The 24,997-nt window shown below is 33.7% G+C and overlaps 1 protein-coding gene across 2 annotated transcripts; it reads right to left on the bottom strand.

Annotated features, from left to right (window-relative positions):
* On the bottom strand, window positions 1-24,387 carry LOC100376687 (neuroendocrine convertase 2-like). Of its 2 annotated transcripts, none has more exons than XM_085504992.1 (14): window positions 24,174-24,387; window positions 18,054-18,208; window positions 15,262-15,366; window positions 14,703-14,825; window positions 13,921-14,205; window positions 13,528-13,636; window positions 10,846-10,883; window positions 9,939-10,060; window positions 9,497-9,585; window positions 8,027-8,199; window positions 7,368-7,610; window positions 6,597-6,697; window positions 5,127-5,351; window positions 1-4,255 (listed from the first exon to the last, which is right to left on the bottom strand). In XM_085504992.1, exons 2-14 carry the CDS (start codon window positions 18,198-18,200, stop codon window positions 3,199-3,201), a joined length of 2,817 nt encoding a protein of 938 aa, XP_085361118.1. In that variant the 5' UTR covers window positions 18,201-18,208; window positions 24,174-24,387; the 3' UTR covers window positions 1-3,198. The 2 variants fall into 2 exon arrangements, with proteins under 2 accessions (XP_085361118.1, XP_085361117.1); XM_085504991.1 differs by lacking the exon at window positions 24,174-24,387 and adding an exon at window positions 21,526-21,616.
* Window positions 24,388-24,997: the final 610 nt, after the last annotated feature.

Below are 24,997 nucleotides of genomic sequence, written 5' to 3' on the forward strand. Positions count from 1 at the left end.
GCCCATCTGCTAGATTTTATTACCTAGAAAACACCCATGAAATGTACAGTCAAGGATAGAACACAACCATTCTCAAAATGGCCACCAGAGGGAGACAAACATGAAGCGCCAGCAAAGTGCATGTACAACTTTTACCAAATCTGGCAAAAAATGCATATTTTGGTGCAAATTTACTGGAAAATGTAACTGCATGATTGGAAGTGCATTATTCTAATGAGGCAGAGAAAGCATATACACAGTTGAAAATACAGTGATAAATAGTATTATATATGCACAAGACATTGATGATGTATTGATAGCAATAGGGATAAAACGTGATAACAATGATCTATGATTCAAACATTTTCTAAGCATGCTACTTTAACACACTATACATCATCTGAAAGGTTAAATATATGCAAATAAAGAGTGCATATGCTGTACCAGAGTCCCTTTGTCCCAGTACCAATGTTTGTCTAAAATACCCGATGAATTTCACTATTGTGCTTTTTAGGCTGTTCTAGCTACAACGAAAGATGGCATGTCTGTAGTTATTTGGTCCTGCCACAAATACTAGGGCAGATAAAGAAATCAATGTGAAAACGCATGTGATCGTCTAGCCTACTGTCTTGAATCACAGGTCATTTGCACTACTGAAAAAAGGGGTTAAAAAAATTGGTATGGGATATGTACTCCTGTATTTATCGTTATATTATTTAGAAGATGTACAAGTTGTGACAGTAGTAAGCTTAGTAACTTTAAAAGAATATCGGAACCACAAATTAACTCATTTTACCTCTGTTGCTATCCAAAAACAATTACAGTACTTGTTTTGTTATGTTATTATCACTATGAGAACCAAGGTGCTAATTAATGTACAAATACAATGCCAGATTACTTAACACCCAGAGTTGAATGAAGTTTACAACAGTTTTGTAATTACCACCATGACCACCAATGCAGTACTAGTATATTGTCAACCCCATGACACCTAATTGCCACAGCTGCAGGGGACAAGCATCCATTTAAGCATCCTTCGCACCATGTGCTATGAGCAATGTGTCACAGCAGACAGGTGGTACAAGTTTCCCCTTGGTCAGCATACAGATAATATACTTCCCAATTTCCATTATATTTTCCATTATATAAACCTCAAATTGACAATATAATATTAGTTTTGGTTTTCAATTGACTAGGTTTTAATTGCACCATTTGAAAAGTTATATTTATTACATAGAATCCACATGAATATATAAAATTACAATAGAGCTTGTGTGTGAATTTGCAACCCAGACAATTAATCTAAATTTATATACCAGATAGTAGTAAAGCTGAAAGACAAATCTTCCATAGGAAATGCAAAATATTGTTTACCTTGGGAAATAAATTGTTTTGTCAGTCAAGAAACCCATTAAAAAATATAGACAGAAATATACAAATCTTGTTGAAAGACTAAAGTTCCTCTATAAAATATTATTTCTAGAATTCCCAGCTAAGTAAGAAAATAAATGAACTTTTATTCAGAAATAACTACATCAATGAATAAACAGGCTCATATTTACCCACAATGCCCTGTATGTAAACTAGCATTGCCATATGCAGTGCCTACTATGGTCTTTGTAAATGTATCAGAAAGCATCAACGTACGTCCAAATTGAACAGAAAATTAAATAAAAGCTGTGTTTGACTGCAAACGCAGTAAAAAAAAATCAATATTACTCTTCAGCCTTTTCAAGATGTCAAAAATATTGTTAAAGGCAGGTAGTCATCGCGCCATGCATGCACAAGATATATGGGTCTCATATAAACAAAGATGGCGACTCTGACTATTGCGCAAATTTTTAGGTGATTGGAAGGTATCTAAGGAGTGCAACAGTAGAAATTAGTGCATGTCGCGCCCAGGTCAAATCTCATACTTGTGATTTCCATTAGAAGAGCACATTGGATTGTGGAAAAATCAATGTTTATCAACACAAATGTCGCACATGTGCAGCGCGACGACTGCCACCCTTCAAACCCTTATCCTGAAAGCCACAAGTATTTTTACATTGATTAGATGAGGATCACAACCTGTGCACAATTGTATTTTGTCCACAATGGTTAAATGCAAAACAAAGAATGAATCATTATTTCACAAAACTTGGCAGAATACATGGTGGTAAAAATGCTAATAAAATAAAGGTAGATAATTTATACATGATATTTTTACCTGCATGTAAAAATGGTATAAACCAATATTTGTGTTACAGTGGCTATTAAGATTAGACAATGCCACTGTACAGCTTATAAGGGGTGAAAAGGTTGGTCAGCAATATTACCTTACAAAGAATGGTGGATGAGGAAAAAAAACTGTAAAAGTTTTTTACAAGTTGTCACAATGAGCTGAGATAATTTACTGTTAATTGGAAGTGAAGATTTCTAAAAATATTTCAGATAAACCATATTTATTTCAGAAAAGTATCTCCAGGAACCGATGACTACTCGTGTAGAAGGGAAGCCAATTTTAAAGATTGTGTTTAAGTACAGTTTTATTTTATTTTTGATGATGAGAGAAGTAAGAAAGAAAAACTTGTGTAAGTGACCATGCAAGGTACATTTTATTGGTCTTTAATTATAGGCCTATTAATAACCGAATGCAAATGTAATAATAGCTTGTCATATGACAAAACCAGTGTCAAACGGGAGGTCACTGGCCACTTTTAAGATGGTGTTTATGAACAGATCACTTAAAAAGTAAAGTCTGTGTGTCCAAAGATGGCCACTATGAGAAAGTCTTCATAAAGTTGGTTACTAACACAGACTTATTGTTTCTTATACATTAAAGTCAGAATCTAATCCAAAAGAATAAAGATATATACATTTTCCAAATCAAGTGTCATATTGCAACAAGGTGATGTTGTGATAACTGTACAAGTAACAAGTGCAGTGATTAGTGGATACAAATATTATCCACCAATCACACACATTGTTACATGTCATTGCAAAGCAGCTGACCAATTGCAGTCAAATTTGTCATCTTTTGACATGTGATTGGTCAACATACCTCACATCAAGAAATTATTACACATCAACAAGTATATTCTACAAATTTATATCTAATGATCTCATCAAAGAATTACCTGAAGTATCAACAGATACAAAGGTGTCCTAAAAATTTAAACTTGGTAGAAAATATTTGAGATGTAGTAATGCATGTAGTTTAAACTTTATCATCACAGTTTATTCGCGACTTTGCATATACTCTTTCAACAATCGTTTCACTTCTTTCCAATCTCTTTGTGTGTGACCATTTTTTAATTTGGATCTCTCATTTTCCACTTTTGCCCATTTTTGTTTCAGATATCCCTCTCTGACACCTGCATTCACATGTGTATTTTGTGACTTGTACACATCATTTTTAAGGGAATTTTTATCCTCATTTTTGTGAGGTGTGTAAACATGACTGAGCATCTCCTTTATGAGGATTCTTCGTTCTTCTGGGTCTAAAGATTCATCAAACATTGGATCTGGATCGTCCTTATAGATGTCAATAGAAGGGACATTTTCTACCGTGCTACTATCAACATTAGAGATTTCATTCCCGTCAGTATCAATAACCACTCCATTAAATCCATCATCAGTGTCGATATTACCATCAGCAACGTTGTTGTCCGAGTTTGGTGGCAACTCCACGTCATTAGCGAGATTTTGTAGCTCTACAACGATCTCTTCATTGGAAGCTTGTTCCTGATTATAAATTTCAACAATGGTGTCTGGATCACTTTCACCAGCTTGGTCTGGGTTGACTGCAGTGTTGTCTGTTTGTGTACTAGTTTCTTTATCGTTTTCGTCTGACTTCCCACCAGAACTTCCTCCACCAGAGTTTTTTTCCTCATCGCCTGCAGTTCCATACAGTGTCATCCCAAACATTTTCAATGATGCTGTCAATGAATCACGAACTCTCGGCATTGTACCCGGCTTCTCAATAGGTGGATTCATGTACGCTACTTGCGGATCCGGAATATATCGAAATTCAAGCGTCCAGATACCATTAGGGGTTTCACCCCAATTATGAACTGTCATGAACGGCCAATCAGTGAGGCCATCTTCGTTTTCATCCCACATCCGTGTTGATAGTAGTTCTGATTTTGTGCCGCTGGGTGAATACAGGTATATGCTTATATCACCGCGGCGTGGTGAAATGAAACTTATATGAGCTTGAGTGTGTTCTAGCTGTGTTATAGTACAATCAGTTACTTCCAATGTGATGTTCTTAGATGTACCTTTGGCTACTTTGCTGTGAAACAAATGAAACAATATATTATTATTTATATATATTTCGCTTCTAAGGAAGGTAATGAAAAATGCTATAGATTTTAAACATAATGGGGACATATCCCTGGAATCAAAATTAATTTATGATTGGTCATTACAGTTTTATTTTCAAATTTGAGTGTGAAAATAATTCCCCATTTTGAGTGTGGTAATATTGTCAATAGGCGACTTTCTGTTGACTGCAAGATCTTGTGTATTGTGTGAAAAGTGCACACTTAGCTTCTGTCACAAAAATCAAACAATTTGATTTTGAATTTGAAATTATTTCTTTATATACTTCAATGCTAAAATGCTGAATGAAATTTTTTAGAAGGAAATATGGAATTGAGATATCCTTACTTCATTGAAATTTAAACATTATTAGCATAGAAATATCCATAAAGATCTTTCGCATTTGTTAAATTATACAACATGTTTTGACATCACTATGACGTCTTTGCTTGTCCTGTTTTTATGATTTATTTCAGGCATAATGCAGATCACAGTGAACAGAAAATGGTCTGTTATTTACTTAAACGGAAGGATCGTCACCTGCGTACATGCAGGAATTGAGTCCCAAGCAACAATAGCAACACACGCTAAAAACACAAAGGCTCATGGGTAGACGTTTGTAAACAATGACACGCTATGGCCATCTGACGCATGCGCGGGTGACAACTCCTCCACTTTAATATGTAATATCTACAATGAATGTTTGAGTTTCTTTGATGACAACTATATGTATACAGGTGAAAAATAATGATAATTTCACCCAAAATGATGAATGAGCGAACGAACGAACGAACGAACGAACTAACAACCCCCCCAAAAAAGGACAGGAAACTGTAACTCACACATCAAAGAAATTCTTCCTATCGATATCACATTGCAACTGAGGCCCAACATGTTCCCATGTCATGGCTAGCTCTACCATTTTACCAACGTCCAGTAAACCAAATCCAAACTTGTGATTCAAATGAAATCCAGCACCGTTGATACTCCATCCTTCCTGGGTTGGGTTTGGAATGTTACTTCCATGAACAACGATATGTTGCACATCTCTCCAGGTGAGATTAGGACTGCAATAAAGAAACAATCAAACTTATTTAAATCGACACAGACAAATCTTGTTTGATGGGAGTTTCATGTGATGTATACTGTAAACCACTCATTTTTGCTGCAAGGAATTTTTGAGAGTTTATATAATGTTATAGCATTTGTGAAGACGAAATTTCAAAAAACACGCTAACACAGTTACAAAATTTTACAATTTTTACTGACTCGTGAAAATTTGGCTCTTAAATAATTAAAGTGGTTTACGGTGCAATGAATGGGAATACTTTCTACTTTACCCTCCCCCATCCCTTACTATAACCCTTCTGCCCCCTAATTAAGTTGTATATGCCCATCCAGATAACTATTGGTGTCATCAAGATGGGCAATACAATTAATTTGAAGGGCAAAAAGAGGGTTGGGGTTGGGGTAAAGTTAGGATTAGAGATGGGGGAGGGGTTACATTGGAAAGTCTTTTCCAATGAAGACAAAATAAAACTTTTATATCATCATATCACCTTTTGCAATTAACAGTAATTATTTACGGACATTTATAACCAAATAACAAAGAGAGTCAATTGAAAAAACACAAACACATTCTTCAGTACTAATAATTAACACATTTTAATATGTACACATTAACAGCATGGAGCAGTTTTAATTGCTGTAATGGTCTAAATTCTACTTAGTATTACATTGTTTTCGGGCTGGTGCCATGTATTTATTTACCAAATCACAATTGTTATTGCGTGTACCGCTGCCATGTATTCATTCAAATTTATTGTGTAATGTATAACATTTAGCTCCCTCATACCTCTTAGGAGGAAGTAAAGGGAAATAAATATATTATTATACATCTGTCACCGTAACGCCATAAGTTACAGCATGCTGTTTTTTGCAGTATTTTACGGGGTATTTTCATCCTATCATATTTGGAAATGCGAATTCCAAATATGGAATGATTACGCGCGCAAGCATCCTCTAATAATAATAAAAACAAACATGGCTGCCCCCAGGGTTTGATCGAATTCCACACAAAGAAGTTTGCTGATTCTGTTCTAAACTTTTTGGATTTCAGCATTCTCATGATGTATTATTGGGAGGAAAAGATGTATAATAATAAGGTCATTACGAGAATACCGAAAATAATGCACTCAGACAGTATGCCGCTGCATCGACCTCTGCTGTGCATTGATTGATACTCTCGCTGTACTGTCTTCATGCATACTTTTCGGTATCCTCATAAAAACCTCATATTAACAGCGACTTACTTGGCCTCCAGGACTACAGCTATTGAACCAGTAGCAAAAGGTGCAGCACTTGATGTACCAGTGAAGTGTTCTGTACACTGATGATTTAAAGAAGTTGTAATCTACAAAAACAAAGAGTCAATAGATTAGCAAAACATCCCCTTCTTGACATGAAACATGATTACTGACAACATAATAAATGTTTTGACATCTATAATTTGTTTTAAGAAATCTGTGAGTTATAAATTTCAAGATGTACACAGTGGTTTGAACTCTTTATGGTAAAAAAAAAAGAGTGAAGAAGTGAATATGACCATTGAGGGCGCTCTACAAAATGAGACACTTATGATTCAACAAGTGGTTGCCAGTGTTAATGCACCCTGAATGATCATTAAACTTGATGCACTGTAAATTCGTGAAGTAGATACATTAGCTATGTATAATTAGATGAGTGAATACAACTATAAAATGCTGTGAGACAATTAATACCAGAGTTTTAGCTGGGAATGTGCAAGTATGTAATGATTTGGAGGAATATGGTACATCATATAATCATTTTTTTGAGTACTAAATTAGTTTACATTTTCAGTGAGTTTCATCAAATTCACTCTTTTTGATTTTGGTACAAAATTTGTTTCCAGTTTAAATATAGGTAAATTTGGTCCACATTTTCTGTTATTTTCACTGAAGTTAATCTTAATTATGGAAAAAAAAACGACAAAATATGACATAGTTCTATTTTTTGACAAAGAAACTTGTCCTGTCTTGAATAAAAAAAAAAGTGGAACTTACCACCCAGTTATCATCAGATTCCAACATAACCCCCTCAGGTGCATTGTGTGTTGCACCAACTAATGTGACAGCCATGACAGGGGAGCAGGACTCAATAAAAAATGCACTGTGTCCTTGTCCAGATATGGCACCAATGCCAATGGTGTATATACTACTAACATAGCCATCAGCTGCACAGTCGTCATCAGTCAGGCCACCATTACCAGATGCCCAAACATAAATGCTGCCTTTTCCATCTCGCCCCTAGAATTGAACACACAATGACTGAAATTAATCAAGATACATCATACACACTGAAATCATCAAAAATCTATTCATCACTAGCATTACAACTGCACTCTGATACTATTTAGTTTACTAGTATGTTTTCAAATACTAAGTTTCTCTCTTACATGGTAGTAGGGTACCATTGAATCTTTTTAACTATTTTCTTTTTTCTAATACCATATAGCTTTATTTTAAGTAGCTGCTCACAAAATCAAGATGAAAAAAAAAAAGTATCATCACCGAGCTAATTTTTGTACTGCAAAATGTGTCAGAAACCCATGATGGTGAACTGCGTCTGAACGGGGACTAAAAATATAGAACCCTAAAAAAGTGCAAGAAAGTGTTTTTTTGGGAAATTTAAACCCGAGATAATTATTTATTTTTTTACTTACATTTTCAACTCCATTCTTTAAAGCTTGAAAGCCCTCTTCCCCAGGTCCTTCAAATGTCTCACCATCATCCATAGGACCCCAACAACAGTTATAAATATCAATGTAATCAGAAGCATGGCTGAGTGCTGCAGCTTCAATGGCATCAGTAATTGGACCATCCAATACACGAATACCTATAACAAAATATCAACACATTATGACATCATCTTCACCATTAACATTCGGTCAGAGGCTACGGTGGGGGAAATAGTGACATACTGTAATCGCTTATTTTTGCTGCTAGAATTTTCTCGTTTTGAAGTTTTTGTGGCATTTGTGCAAACAAAATTTCATGAGATAGAATCACTGCTACAAAGATCTACAATTTTCACTGATTTGTGGGAATATTTCTTTTGAAAAATTAAAACATCCAGCACTCAATATTGTGTAATTTGGCATCCTATATAACTGCATATCTGGATTCATGAAACATATAACCACCTGATCAAAATTTCAAATGTTCCCTTTGATTTTACAAACTACTGTAAAACATGTCTTTATCGCGAGCATGTCTTTTTAAGCGAATTAAGCAAGAGAACTGATTTGCTAATTCAAGATGTTGCTAATGACTTTATTATGAATTCAAAATGGCCGACAAACAAAGTCTTTTTCTCCACACACACTTTGTAAACAATACAAAAAAAAAAAAAAAAAAAAAAAAAAAAAAAAAAAAAAAAATCGGACTGACATGATAGATACACTTTATTGAAAAGTAAATCAACACAAAAAAATTAAACTTATTCATTGTAGTCATTATTTCAATAAAAATAAATAAATGAAGTGATACTGATATATTATTACGGAAATTAGTAGTACTTAGTAATTTTTGAGTCCCAATACAATGTTCTGGATGTAACGCAGCAACGATACCCACTTTTTCAAATTTCTGTTGAATCATTTATTTTATCATTGCGAACAGAATCAAATTACACTTGACAGTTTTTCTTGAGGTGGTGATAACTGCACATTTGTTTTGACGTGCAACAGACAAGTCTTGTGAAAATAGAAAATCAACAATCACAAGAGAGATCGCTAAATCAACATTTCGCTATTACGTCATTTTTCCACAAAATTGCATGACGCTTTTTTCAACATATTTTACAAGATGTAGGCCACCAACAAGTTCCATGTTAAACCTTTTGCTTCGTTTACATTGGATGCAGAACTGCATGATGGAAATAAAAATCCTGAATGTTCACTGAGCATATAACAAATTTTTGTTTGCATTTTAGCAATTATCCTCTTAATAAATCATTACTACAAACATAATAATAATAATATTAAAATGTCATGGAATACTGCAAATTATGCACTCACATTGGCCTTTGCTACACACTGGACAATACGATCACCATACTGTTTAAAGCATACCTTTCAGTATTCTCATTGAAAAACATCATCAAAACATATATAAACTATTTGTTTGCTTACCTCCAAGGCTGACACCATATGCCACACCCACACCACAAATACCATTATTAGCCTCGGCTCCGACTTCACCACCACACTTTGTACCATGACTATTTGAATTGAGAGAATCACATGTTATAACCAAAAAATAGAATGGTTACCGCTAGTTTTTTTTTTGATTTGTGAAGATCACCAACCATGGTAGCCGTCACTGTGAATCCCTGCCTTAATAAACACTATTAATAGTAAAATGTTTTTATTACTCAGAATTTTTTACTCTCGCTGACTCATGGCGATTGAGAAAATTTGAAAGTTTATAATGTTGTAAAGATTCAAATAATTTTTTTTTTCTCAACCAATAAACTCAATGTTTTGTAAAATAATAAAATGATAGTTGATGATAGAAAGTTCTCCTTTCCTTATTACATGGTAGCGTGATTCATCTGCTTGTAAATGTACTTACTCATTTTCTCCTTCCAGTGTTGGAGAGTCGTTGGGATGCGGATCTTGATCACCATCATTAACACCAGGGTGTGGACTGTATGGATTGGTTAAATTGTTGTAATCATAACTGGCATTCAAATCCTGAAGTATTAAAAAGAGTACAATATGTACAAATTTATAATTTAATTATTTCTGTTAATTGTGATATTGTAGAAATTATTTAACAGGCTACATATACTGATTGGACAAGAATTTATGGGAAACTCAGATACGTACATTAAATATAACTTTCCAAAGACATAAAAGTTCACTATTTTGATGTTTTCAGCATATTCACAGGGTTTTAAGTTTTAAATTTGCCATGGAAACAATATTTTATTGTTATTTTACATAATTATTCAGATTAAATTTAGCTGATTCTAATTATCAGTGAAAATAAAAAAATTAAAACCCAGTGAGTAATTAATGCATTTACAGTAGTTTTGCTCCTGTAGCAGCAAAATGAGTCTATAACACAAGTTATAAAATTTTGACATGCAAGTCATCTGCCAATAAAGCATAAGGAATGACTTGTCACCCTTCAATGATGTATTGCTTTCATCTACATCTGTTACACACCGGAAATTCACCACCACTAGAAGGCGCTATTAATAAATCTTGAGGTCACGGGGCTTCCCCTGACTTAGATTTATTTCTTGGTCATTGGCTGAATTGCAGATTAATGCCTACAGTTCAAAATAGTCATTTTGACGGAGTCTATGGTGGGTAATTCAACGTAGTGAATTTCACTGCCACTAGAGGGCGCTATTATTAATAATGGAGTACTCGTTGAAATATTACATAGGAAATGCTGGGTATGTTTAAGGGTAAATGCCATCAAACAAACATGTATTGAATTATCTTAGTAAGTAATCAGTCATACTTACAAAGTTGTCATCCAAATCAGGATGAGATCCATCAAGACCTAGAATTAAAAAATAAATAAAATATATTTATTACAATACAAATTTTAAGAGCTATCCAGGCATATTTTTGTGACTTTATAGCCAACTTTTGTACATTTCTGGCCAACATTTGTGGCTTTTCACAGAACTTTTGCTACTTTCAACCTATTAATTTTGAATATCTAAGTAGATACCCTAATTTAGGCGTCCTTTTTGCAACATTTCAATTCTTCATGGCTCCAAAATTAGAATACATTTAGCACAATTTGTTGCAAGTGGCGCCTATTCAAGGGTCATAGGGTCAAACAAGTATGATTTTTTTTATTTGCACCTTTTTGGTTTGTGGAATTTGGGGCATCAAGAATATATAACTTCTGGTTGAGTGTTAATTGGAACAGGAATTTTTTTTAGAAGGATTGTCAACAAAATGGAACAAGACATATACTGATGAAGAACCAGGTGATTTATTCATGTAAATGTAAACTTTATATACAAAATAAACAAGCAGTGATCAACACATTTTTTTGTACTTGACATGAAAATTTATTATTACAGTTTTCAATACAACTGTCAGGTTAGTGATTTAAAAAAAAAAGTATATTATCAAAATTTTATGAAAAATTAAAACAAAATAGTGTGCATGATATCACGGTAAAATAATTAAGAAAAATTCCTGGAGTTCAAACATCGTCCACATTAGGCGGTGGAGTGCCTGGATTATCTTCTGTAGGACGTTTGGCAAAATAATTTGTAATAGAATTCATTGTCGAGTGGCGTTGTGCATCACGATGCGAGAAAGAGTGATTCATCAACTATATTGGTCCTATATTTATACCGTAAAAACAAAAGTGTTTATCACAGGTACGTGCCAGACTCGAGAAACGATGTCAGGAAACCACCCCGGCAGCGGTTATCAGTGTCAGACTAAACGAGTATCAGTGTAAACGAGTATCCGGTGGCCAGCTTTCGGGACTGTATGCCTAGCACGAGAGGCGAGAGATAATTCATACTCAATTATTCGAAAGTAACTGGCCTCATCGTTCAGTCGAGAGTTACGATTAATCCGGGATAAATGTCTTTAAACAATCTTGTTTTTAATCGTACAACCGAGATTTGTTTTGCCAACTGTACCAAAAGTTGTGCTCAAACACTCCGCAATATGTTGCAATAGAAGTGCGTGAAAGCGGCGTTTTGATTGGATGTTAATGTGACCTCCTGTCAAACGATGCACAAACTAACACATTAAGGCGGTCCTTTCTCACGCGATGAATTCGTGAGACTGAGAGGTAAAAAAAAGCAAAAATATATAGTGGTCTGTAATCGTTTTTTTAGAATGAGAACTATCTGTTTTCCACATTTAATGTCAACAACATTACATTTAGAAAGAAGTTACAGCATGCGCATAATATTTACATACACCCAACTTCCGCACCCGGTAGGTAATTACCGAGGGACTTAGCAACATCCCCAGACACTTTCCTAGACACTCCAGTGACCGCTGCAGACGCAATAAAATTACATACTCGCTCACGCGACAGTTAATCAAAACACCGGACGCGGTATGCCTTTGATGCTTTGTAGGTACAAAAATCATTGCTGTGTAACACTTGGAAGAAATATAATACGAACATAAAACTGGGAATGAATATTAACAAGAAATGATAAATGTAAATTCCTTTGATTGGTAGTTTATTGAAATGGCATTGTTTTGTCTCGTGCGTTTTTCTTTTGCCTCCAGACGCCATAAGCTCCTTTGGTGTACTGCGTTCACTAAATTTTCTTGTTTTAATTAGCCATGACGTCGTTTAGTTAGGAAGCTATCAGACTTTTAGATAAGTCGCTTTGCATCATACCAACTATGGCAGTACATGTACATCAGAGATCGAACGAAATACGGTACCGGTATATGACTGTGCCCATGTGATCATCGCTCAACCAAAATTGTGAAGTTGTTTTTCGTTTGCATGGATTGGTAATTCACACTTGATGTACTAGGTCTGAAACAAAGAAAGTGCCTTTCTAACAGGAAGTCAAGCTGTCTGGATTTGACCGGGAAATTTAACACATGTTCTTAGCTTAGTGCACTTTACAACTTCGATACATTGTGTACAATTTCAGGTTTGGGTGACGCCTAAATTAGAATTCTTTTGTTAGGTTTGACCTTTGGGGGACGCCTAAATTAGAGGGACGCCTAAATTAGAGTACATACGGTACTCAACTTTGACTTTCCAGCTAACATAGTTTTGAATAATTGGTTGATTGTAATTGACATAGTTTTGAATAATTGGTTGATTGTAATTGAGATGCTAAATCATTGAGTTACGGACATCAAGTTATGAAAACATTACAAAACTGATCACACCCAAATTTTTAAAAAAACATTGCCAATTTGAGAAACCATGCCCAAATTGTAACTTAACATTCAATTAACAGTTAACAAAACTTTGAGTTACGACAACATAGATTTTTGTTTTGTTTAGTGTTTTATGTTGTCTGTAACTCAAAGTTCATTTAACTGTTTATTGAACATAGAGTTACAATTTTGGTGTGTTTTCAAAAAAGTCGGCATGGTTACTTTTGTAAATTGATCCTTTGATAACTCAATGACCATAACTAGAACAATTCAGCAACTCATTGTAATTAATTTATAATTTGTAAACTAACCATCATCCACAATGGTAGCAACGATTCCTTTCCCAGTATAACCTAACTTCCAAGCCGGCATGACATTCAGATCCATGCCTTCCACCGCACCACCTTGTCCAGTGTTATGCTAGGTAAAACAAAGATGAAATATGCTTTTTAGTGAATTGAACATGATGATTAAAGGATTAAAGCGAGGGAGTTGTCACCTGCACATGTGTCAGGTGGCCATAGCGTGCATTGTTTACAAACAAGCATCTACCCACGAGTTTTTGCGTTTTTAGCGCATGTTGTTATCGTCGCTTGGGACTCGATTCTCGCACATGCGCAGGTGAAGACCCTCCTGCTTTAATATTCAAATGATTAGAATAATTACTTTTATGTTGGATTAAATATAAAAATGTTGAGACTCACCAGGTACCATTGTTTTGGATATTTTGGATCATTAAATGGCATATCATAATCATCTCCAGTGTAATCCGGTGACAGCACATCAATAGTGGGGATCAGAGTTTTCCGAGAAGAAGATGATTTCTCGCCACGCTTCTTCCATTCATTTTCAATATCCTTGTTGACGTGAGCCACCCTAGTTCTTGTCGGTTGGTGCTCAGCTTTTTTCTCATCTTTGTTAAATGTCTGAGCCAGCCAGTCTTTCAAAATTCTATCAACTTCCCCAGCACCGTACTCACTCCTCTTACTCTGCAAAACATCCACAAGAACATCAAATTAATATTTTAAAATAAAAAAAATGTTGTAATCATAACAGTAGCACATACACAAATTAAATTTTTTGGATCCTTCAAAATGTGAATCATGATTTGTATATATATTTATTTTTAAAATATTGATCAAGTCCAGTAGGCCAATGGGATATATTTCACCTGGACCAAAACCAACAAAGACACTGCAGAAAAAATCATCAAAATGTGCAAAAATATAAGAGCAATGAAACCTTCTGCATCAAACTATCAACTTGAAACATTTTTTTCCAGCAAAAGATTCAATTGTTTATATTTTTTCAAAAAACACTTTTCCGAAATTTTCGAACTGCCTGGAAATCACCCCTGACTGGCCGTTAAAGGTCATATTTTCCACCCATTTTTGAAAAATAAAAAACTGTTCATAGTTTTCATAGACAGATTTAGGATGGCAAATCATTTTTCAAAACTCTTTATTTTTTTTAAATAAATTCATACCTTATGGGTTATCTTCTTTAATAAATCCAATTTCTCCCTCAGTCGATCTTCCAGCATTTGGTTTGTTTTCTCATCGTCTCGCTTAACACGTACCTTCAACTCTTGTTGGGTAGCCTTTTTTATCTGCAAGTGAGCAAGTGATAATTATTAAAAATAATATTATTTACAGTACAAATTTAAAACATCATTACATCATAATTTCTACTCAATCATAAATTCAGTTCTGTTAGAGGCCACATGGTTACACACTTTCAAGATGCATTAGGAATTTGGGTAGTCCCAGTTGGCATATATTGTCAAAAATTTTCAGATGCAAAGAATAGCATTCAACACACCTTTATCTGATTCGTATTACACATCACCCCATAGTAAAAAAACACAGAAATATCAAAGTAAAAAAATCTTACCAAACACAATAAAGCCACACCATATATATAAAAGTCATCAATTGGCTAAAAACAAGTCACATGTCCTGATTTGAAGTTTTTTAACCAATGGAATAAGATATAAAAGCAGTCCTGCCTTGAAAACACCTGTTGATTCATAATGAGCAACTTACCATAGGATGTGACTGTAATAGCTCTGTCAAATCTTCAGCACCTCGTTTTGATCTTCTGGATTCTTTGAGATGTTGAAAATGATAAGAACTATCAGAATAACTGAGCTGCAAAATAAAACACAAACAGTAAACAATTTTGGGTAAAACATAGATTGGTTTAACTGATTTGACCATATTTGCTGGTATATGCATCATTTTGTAAAACAATTCTATGCTCACCAGAGGTTTTTCTAAAAAAAAAATGCATAAGAGAGCACTGCAATTCAGCCGCTTCACCAAGACAGGGAGATTGGGTTCTTCCTACCAGGGTGTGGAGTTTTTGATAATTCTAAGTTAAAATGGAGCATTCTCTGGCTTCCTTGCTGTCAAAATTACTATCAGACAGGTCACAGTTAAAGACTGTGGCCACATGTGATCCTGGTCATTTAGAATTTTATGGTTGCCAGAGAATCTGCTCCCCAGGGTAAAGGGGCACATGGCCATGCCATGAGGACGCTGCGCCCATGTTTCCTTGTTTAAAAACCCCTGCTCACAATCGTACACATCACTTTAGTTTTCCTGAAATTAACATAGTCAAAAGCTGTTAGAATAGGCAAAAAAAGGCAGAGGCTGTCCATTCACTGAGAATTTATTCATTTTGCAATAATTGTACTCCTGACCAATGTAAAAATGTTGACAAAACAAAATTGAGGTCACTAGCCAATTTTTACAAGCAAATGGTTTATATTTATTATAATGTTTTTACCATTGGTTCTTATAGTTGATATTGTGTCATTGTTGGCTAGTGACATTAGGTAAAAATATTTTTTTTTTAAATTAACTGTCACAGAGTACTCCTTTTTACCCTGAATTATTTAAAAATATCTGTTTTATTGGATGGAATGGTTTTAATAAAATATTTTCTGTAATACTGTTAGCATAAGATACTTGCTTCCATATTAATCCAGTCTGGTCATGAGATTTATGATCAATGGTCTCATTATTTTTAACTTATTTTTTTTATGATAGAATCATACTACTGTAAAGAGATTAATTATTCACTGGGTTTTAATTTTGCCTATTTCGCTGACTGGAAAATGTGCAAAATTAAAACCCAGTGAATATGTAAAATTTAGCATAGAACAATTATCTAAATAATAAAACCATGAATATAAAAACCCAATGAATATGCCTGAAATGGTAAATCAGCAAAATTTAAACCCAGTAAAAATTAGTTATTTTACAGTATTATTTACAATATCAAACATTTGGAACAGTGAACAGCGTAGGAAACAATGTAGTAATGCAATACAGGAATGGCAGTATTGTATGGAATTCTCGGTATGACGCATTGCATCTTATTACCATATGAATTGAATCTGATTAATACAAGTACATAGAGTATCTAACAACTCCAGTAACCAGACAAAGAAAAAACAGTTTTGAATAAACACATCACTAGGTAAATTTAAACCAAGACTACTGTGTCAGATTGAAACACTATTGGGTGTATAAAATTCGTGATTGTTTTTTTTAATATAGTTTGTTCAAGCCTATTGAAGGGCAAGTATTATTTCTGTTAGGGGAGGGAGTTGTTTATGGATGGAAGGGTTACTGCAAGTGACTAGATCAGCATTACCGTTGTAACAGACAAAATCGAATTGATCACCTAAGAAAGTGCAGTGTGCATGCGATTTTTTTTCTTGTTTTTTATGTATCTAAAACTTTCCAGACTCCAAATTTGACATGCTTTAACTATGTCTTGTGCATCTTAGCTTATCACTACTAGACTAGACTAGACTAGCTTGAATAAGCTATTTGTGTGACCCCACCAGAAACAACAATATATACTATATATTACTATCATTATAATTACTGCTATTATTAATTTTAGTATTTCTTTATTTATAATTTACTATTCAATGTATACACTGTTTCTGGTAAAATAAATTCCATTCACTCAAAGAGACATAATATATATTTACGTTTATGGTCTCTGTATGTGTCACTTAAAAAGTTCATCATATCTTTTTTCAATATTTGCCAGAATAAAAAAAATAGGCCAATGGCCTGTTGCTCAACGGCTATTGTACAAAAGATTAGTGCTGTATATGACAAATACCCCAAAAGGCAGTGAGTGAGACAATAAAACATAATGCTAAAAGTGGAATTTTTTACAAAAATAACAAAAATATTCGATAAAATTAGAATCAAAGAGAGCCTTAAAAGAACTCCAGCATGTTGAGAGAATAACATAACATGATATTTGCAATTATCTGAATTCGTAATACTTATGGACTTAGGGTTCGTTGAGCCAAAAATTACCAAAATTATTTAAATTGGCAGACGAAAACAAATAAAAATGGGGAACAGATTACAAATACAACATGTATAAAATTATGAATGCTTGCTTGCAATATATACCATATTAGCCGGTGAAAGCTAGAGTGTTACTAGGTAATTGAAACAATTTGTTTTTGGATTTGGTTACATACCGTTTTTCAAAATAACAATTTTGTGAATTTAGTTTTAAAAAATTCATAATGTACTCGTTGATTTACAATAAAAAAAATACAATCATCTTCAAATAACAAATACTGTTCAACAATATCATTAAAGGGTGACAGTCGTCACGCCACGTCCTGTTCAATATGGGACTCATAGCGACATACACAACGCGTGTAAAATACATTGTTTACATGAAATTCGAACATGCTCTGCGCGGAGTGGCGCGGCGACTACTGCCCTTTAATTGACCACACCAATTTTGTATGATTATAAAACGGTCAACTTAATTATAAGAACACACATACCTTTTGTAAATATTTAAAACCATGATTATCCGCAATACTTCTTGCTAAACTTTCATTTTCACCGTACAATTCCACCACCCATTCATTGGTAAATTCAGCAGAACATTGTACAACTACTAAACATAGTAGCAATGTAATGCTCTTCATAATAACTCCTAGAAAACAAAGACAGTTTTAATTAATCAGATAAGGAAACAATAAAATGTTTGTTTGTTTTTTTATCTCCGAGGAAACTGAATAAAAATGGTCCATAATTTTTTGCGTATTAATGTTATTCAATACCACAAAAAGATATTTTCAGCATTTATTAAATAATGCTTTTGCATACATTCATTAACAAGCAGCCAGTCGGCTGAGATAGCTCCGCTGTTAGCAATGCACATTTCAATTAAAGAACAGAAGATATCATTAGAAAATGAACAATATGTATAGTATCAAAGCAATGGGACTTCAACAAGAATTCAAAAATATCCCTTTTCACCAAAAATGACAAAACTAATCATCAAAATTAGATAATTGAAGATATCACCACGAAATTAACAAGTCCGAAAGAGGTGCACAAGTAGTACCTATATATGTAATATCAAAGCAATCGGACTTGCTGTTTTCAACAAGAAGTCGAAAATATTACTTTTTACCAAAAATGACAAAAATATGCACCAAAATTAGAGAATTAAATATATCATCACGAAATGAACAAATCTGAGAGAGGTCCACATGTAGTACCTATATATGTAATATCAAAGCAATTGGACTTGCTGTTTTCAACAAGAAGTCGAAAATATTACTTTTTAACAAAAATGACAAAAATATTCACCAAAATTAGAGAATTAAATATATCATCATGAAATGAACAAATCTGAGAGAGGTCCACATGTAGTACCTATATATGTAATATCAAAGCAATCGGACTTGCCGTTTTTAACAAGAAGTTGAAAATATCAAAATAACAAAAATATTCATCAAAATTAGAGAATTTGAGATTTTGACATGAAATGAACAAATCTGAGAAAGAACCATCCAAGGTACTTGCATATCAAATTTGAAAAAATTCTGACTTGCGGTTTCGAAGAAGAAGTTGAAATTGTAAAGTTGACGATGACGGACGACAACGACGGACAATCAGTAATATGAACAGCTCCGCTGTGTTGACAGCGGAGTTAAAAATTGATTTGGATCAAAGAAAACATCTTTTGAAACAGAAATCAAATATTCTATTTCATCACATGCTTTACCGATACTCAAAATTACATAGTAAAAATGTGTAAGATTTAAATTTCCAACTCGTGTTCATGATGACGAGAAACAAAACCATATATTTCTTAGTCAAATATTATTTAATTCATCGTACTCATAAGAAGAAGATTGACATAAATTACTACAACAGACACATGCCCTCTTATACATCAACATTTTAAATGTCAAACCCAACTTTTGTTTCATAAAATAAACCATAATAACCTTTTCCAAATTATGATTAAAACCTATAACCAGAAGAAAATAAATTTTGTTGATTAGATCTAAAAATAATAACAAAATGATAGAAAATATTTAACAATGTTGCACTAACAATGTAGCAAGAAAAAAATTCATGGGATTCAAAGGTTTAACATTAAGGCTTAACAACAAAAAGTATTGATGCTGTACAAAAGTATTCACAACTCTATACACAATGGTGTAAATACTGTGTCCTGTCAATTACATGCTACAAGTGCGAAACATGTTGCCATACAGTAAGGTTGGCCACAAGCAATTTCATCAGTAGCTAAATACAAGTTATTATAAATTAAAAGTTTCAAACTTGTATTTTAGCCATGCATGATGAGAATTGATCAGTTTATAGAATGCTGAAAATTAGAGTTAAAATAGCTATAAGCCAGTGTTGTACATTAAACCACTTGCAAGTGAAAAAAATATGGCCACAGTCTCCAGAGGGCACCATCTAATAAGATTCCATTTTGTTAAGCAAACCTTAGGGTTCACGATACAAGATGACAACTCACTGAGTGTCCAGTGCAAATGTCAAATACATTGCCATCTTGAGAGGCTACGCCCATCTCTGAAGTACTCTGATGATTTTATTTTTCAGTTCCCATAATGTATAACAATTTTCTACAGTCCACATCACATGACTGATTTAAACAAAATGGTGACTACTTGACCTTTTGTTTTCACGTCTCATTTTATGTGCATTTTTGTAAGATTTGGTCACCTTTATGTAGTTAAACAAAACAAAAAAATCTAAATCAGTTATTGCTGCTTTTAGTCACCAAACCTCAAACATTCCAAGCAGTAAAAAATAAACTATTCACAGTATGACAAAAAACTATTGAGAAAAAAAATATATATTAATCAAAAATCCTATACACAAAAAAAAAATGTACAGTTTACTGGAGTAACAATGTATTGTTTTTGTTCATACAACTATTAAAATTGCTAGAAACCAGTATTGAACTTAACTACACACTATAGTCATTGCAGAAAAGAAAACCACACACAGGTTTAAAACTACCACATAAGCCAGATGAAAACACTGGGCAGCGTTTTAAAATTACATGAATCAAAAGGTAATATATCGCTATTACTGCAATTATAATATACTACATTATAACTAATTTCAGACAGAAATATATCAAACTAACAATACGTTACTTTTATATTCTATACAACAACCATGGAAACCATATTGTGACGGTTAATTGGTTTCAATTAATTCAAATGGTGACTGAATGTGTACAAATTTGTATAGTGTTTATATTACAAACATTCAATCGACAAGTCAATCAATTTTTAAAAAACGCAGCTGTTTAGGAGAAGTCAGTCTTGCCTACTTCTATGGAGGAACATGTACTTTCTGATGAACAATTTGATTGGAAATGCAGTCCTGAGCTGCAATAACAGTTTATAGGAATAACAGGAGTGAGAAATAAAGTATGGAATAATAATAAGAATAAATTGAGAAAAAAATTTAATTATTCTGATTACTGAATTGAATTGCTGAAAATATAATATTGAATGTTTTGTAATTAAACAAATGTTCTGGGCTCAATTAAGATGATGAAAATTTGTTGATCAAAGTATTGCAAAGTCACTTTATGCAATTAAAGAAGCTTGTTTTAAAAGGGTGGGGGGGGACTAGGATTTTAGCAGCAGATGATTAAAATTTCGTGTGAACAAACAATGTTTTTCTCACACAAAAACATGGTAATTTATGACTGTGTCAAAATCCATATGATGTGGTATTTTCAAAACAAGAAATTGTAATAAAATTGTTGCCCCTAGAATACATGTATAACTTCATATTTTTTGCCTTTATGGTCAAAATGACGAATAATGGCATATTTCAGACATTACAGTCAAACTTAACAACATGCAGGCTACAAAACTCAATCAAATTCAAGAAAATCGGGAAAGTGGGAAATGCAGAAACAGAAAAAAGGTTTCTTTTTACATATAACACCTTATATCCTACCTGAGTCCACTCACTTCTCGCACAAGTAATGACTAACATATGGTGAATTTTACTTTTAAGTCAAGCTTTTAAAACGTCGCCCCCAGTTCTGTGTGCAATGCGTCATACATATGTCACACATAAAAAGTTGCACACCTATCAATTTTAAATAAAAATGTTATTTGTTGTTTTCCTTTTAAAAATTAAATACAACCGGCACTTTAGTAACGACTTCATGTCCGGACTTGTCGACTTCTTTGTCAATAGAAAATTTAAGCTTAATATATAAATATACGAGTTTCTAAATATTAATACACAATAAATATACATTTCATTGTGTAAAAACAAAACAAAAAATCAGTGACGTAAAATACTTAAAAAATCATCATGGAAGAATTCATTATGCAGAGAGGTGTGGGAAGGTATGTGCAACAATTCTCAGTGTGCAACAGGTGGCCAAAAACATGATCTGCCAAACTGAAGAGTCCAGGAAAGACTACTTATTTTCATTGCTAAATAGAGTGCACTTTGACCAAAGTAAGGTATGAAATGTAGGTAACATATAACAACCCCCCCAAAAAACAAATATTTGACACCCCTCCCCCGAGGTGTGACATGTGCAATGAAACTGATGCATGTGCTGGCCAGAAAGAAATATAATGTTAGGGTATGAAAATTGAAAAAATTTCATCATTGCCAATAAAAATTATTAATTAATAAGGCCCAAGTATATCAACTCTCACTCAATTTCCCGCATCAATTATTTTTTTACTTTTGTGGCGTGTGTTTTTCAACTTTTTTTGGTATTTTTTTTATCAATGTAATACTGAGTTATTTGTGGTGCCAAATCAATGTAGACAAAAATTGAACTTCAAACTTTCCAGGTACTGCTATCATATGTATAGCCTGTATATTACCGTACATTAATTTACAATAAATTATATACTAGTAAATTAATCCCACAGTGTTTTTCAAAATAAGACATCATACAAAAACATTTTGGGCAAAAATTATGAAAAACAAAAATTTGGTTCAACTTGCTCATTGCTGGGAACTATCTTTTCAGATTTTTGTTTTTGGTTTGAAATTAACAAGAAAACCTTGACAAACTCTGGTGGGAGAATTCCTTTGGTGAAAAGGTCATTAACAGGAAGAACCATTGTATGCTGAACAATACTATTCACTAAAATTGAGTCTTTGGTTTAGCATTTGACACATGGACTGGTGTTGCCTGTGATTTGGAACAGTTACATGAAATCCATGCAATTCAAATAAATATATCGAATAGAGTTAGAAAAAAAATATTTTTGTTCTTGCTATTTTGCTGGAATTACATTTTTTTTTTTGATTAATATCTCCTGGTTTTAGCTCAAAGCATTTAAAATTCATTAAATCTCTTGAGCTTCGGTATATACCGGTTAGTACATTATACATAGTTTCCAGTCAAATTACATGATATTAATCCATAATTAGAACATCCTCAAATCTTTGAGATTGCAATTTCCAATCACCTAAATTTCTAAGCTAATTCCAGTAACCCTAGCAAAGAACTTACAGTACAAACAGTTGTATGAATCGTGCACTGTGTCAGCATTACATGTACTTACAACAAACACTAGATGCCAACTATAGCTATGCAAAACCTTCACACTAATTTAACACACTGCCTGAAAGGAAACGCAAACACAAAAACCATTGACTAGTGTTACAGAACCACGGGTGACAAGCACCAAGTACATGAATGCCAAGAGATTGGGAAACAATTAGGCACTGAAAGGAACATTTTCTAGTAAATGAATCTCAGCTTCTTATTAAACACAGAGACAGCAAATATCAAAATGCATATAAAACAGGTGGGGTGCGGTCCTGTGTAAACATTATTTCCATGCTGTTTTCTAATCTATAGCCATAAAATCTGGAAAGAAAAGGAAAGAAAACAACAAGGCAATTTATATTCCAAAACAAATGCAAGTATGGCTGTTGTATTTTAATTGAAAAATAGCTCAAAAGATCAAGCTTTTATTTTGATATTTCATGAAAATTTAATATTCTGTTTCTTAAATTCATGCAACAAAACAATGTATATTTAGAGGGCAGGACAAGAAAAACAAAACAAGAATATGTTTATCAAAAATGAAATTTTGAAAGTTCAGTTTTACTAACTTGAAGAATTATTGCGAGTTAAAAATAGAGAGACGATAATGCCACGAGTACCGGAACTACGGGGAAAGCAATTGCTGACGTCAAAGCTTCCAATCAGTGCGACCAAAATAAACAGACGCGACTCTTTGATACAATACAACTGACTGGAGATTAAAAAAAGTGTGTGTGTGTGTGGGGGGGGGGTGTACAGAGTATGGCCGGCGTCGTGAAATAGGACGATTTTCACAGGAATAAGTACACGACACTTGTTTGGAACACAACAAAACAAAACAAACTTAAAACGGGAATGTACCGTTTACGCCCGAACTGAATGACATTCCAGTACACGTTCTCACAGTAAATTGCACAGCTATTTTACGGGACTGTACTGTCAGGTGCTGTTCCTTTCTCTGACTGGACTAATATCGGCCTGCGACAGCTCGGGATACAACGTCAAGACGTACGAACGTAAACATGACCACCGAGTCGGAGAGTCGGAGAGTCGCCGCCATTCCAACAGGTCTTACCTTGAATGTCAACGGAGTCCCGTAATTCTCTCACACGACTTCCAAAACTTCGGTGGTGATTTCAACTTTAGAGGAAATGTCACCACACCATTCTAAGACGAGATGATACAATATAACAATAGTAGGTAATACTCTTTAGCGCGACAAATTCCGTGAAAAACGCCGGATGATAGTTCGCCCACAATCTCGGTCAATCTAAACTTTCTTGACCAGTGTGACGATGACGTCAACGTAATTATTCTGAGCATGCGCATTTAAGCAACCACCTGCGATCCCGCCATTCATTGCAAATTTGCGAACTTTTCTCATAGTTGATCCACTGCAGAAAGTAAAGTCACTAACATTCACAATGCTGCATCAACCAGTTTGGGTTCGAGCGAAAATTATAATTAATAAAAACATAAAAAAGACAGTAAGATGAATATTAGACAGGCCCAGGCGTGGCAATTTTATTGTTTTATGTAATACTAGTAATAAGAACTGCTTACGCATAAAGGAAGGTGTATAGTGAATAAAAGTCCATTGTTCACGAAACAGTAAGTTGGTGAAAATATTTATTATTTTCTTTTTAATTGACCCATTTTTATGAAAACAAATGGATTTATCGCAGAACTTTTATGTGGTTAGTGACTAAATTGACATACAATGTACGTAGTTACATTTTATCGTTTATAATGCCGAAACTTCAGATGCAATGTGAACACTACAAAATCTTGTTGCTAGGGTAACCACCTAAATTCGGTTGGTTCTCTTTTGTATGGTCAATAAATACAAATCTGCCAGCATAATTAAAAAAAGAAACATTAGTCCACGGCATTGTTTAA

Source organism: Saccoglossus kowalevskii, chromosome 11 (assembly GCF_978046115.1).
Source record: "Saccoglossus kowalevskii chromosome 11, keSacKowa6.1, whole genome shotgun sequence".
Taxonomy (NCBI): Eukaryota; Metazoa; Hemichordata; class Enteropneusta; family Harrimaniidae; genus Saccoglossus; species Saccoglossus kowalevskii.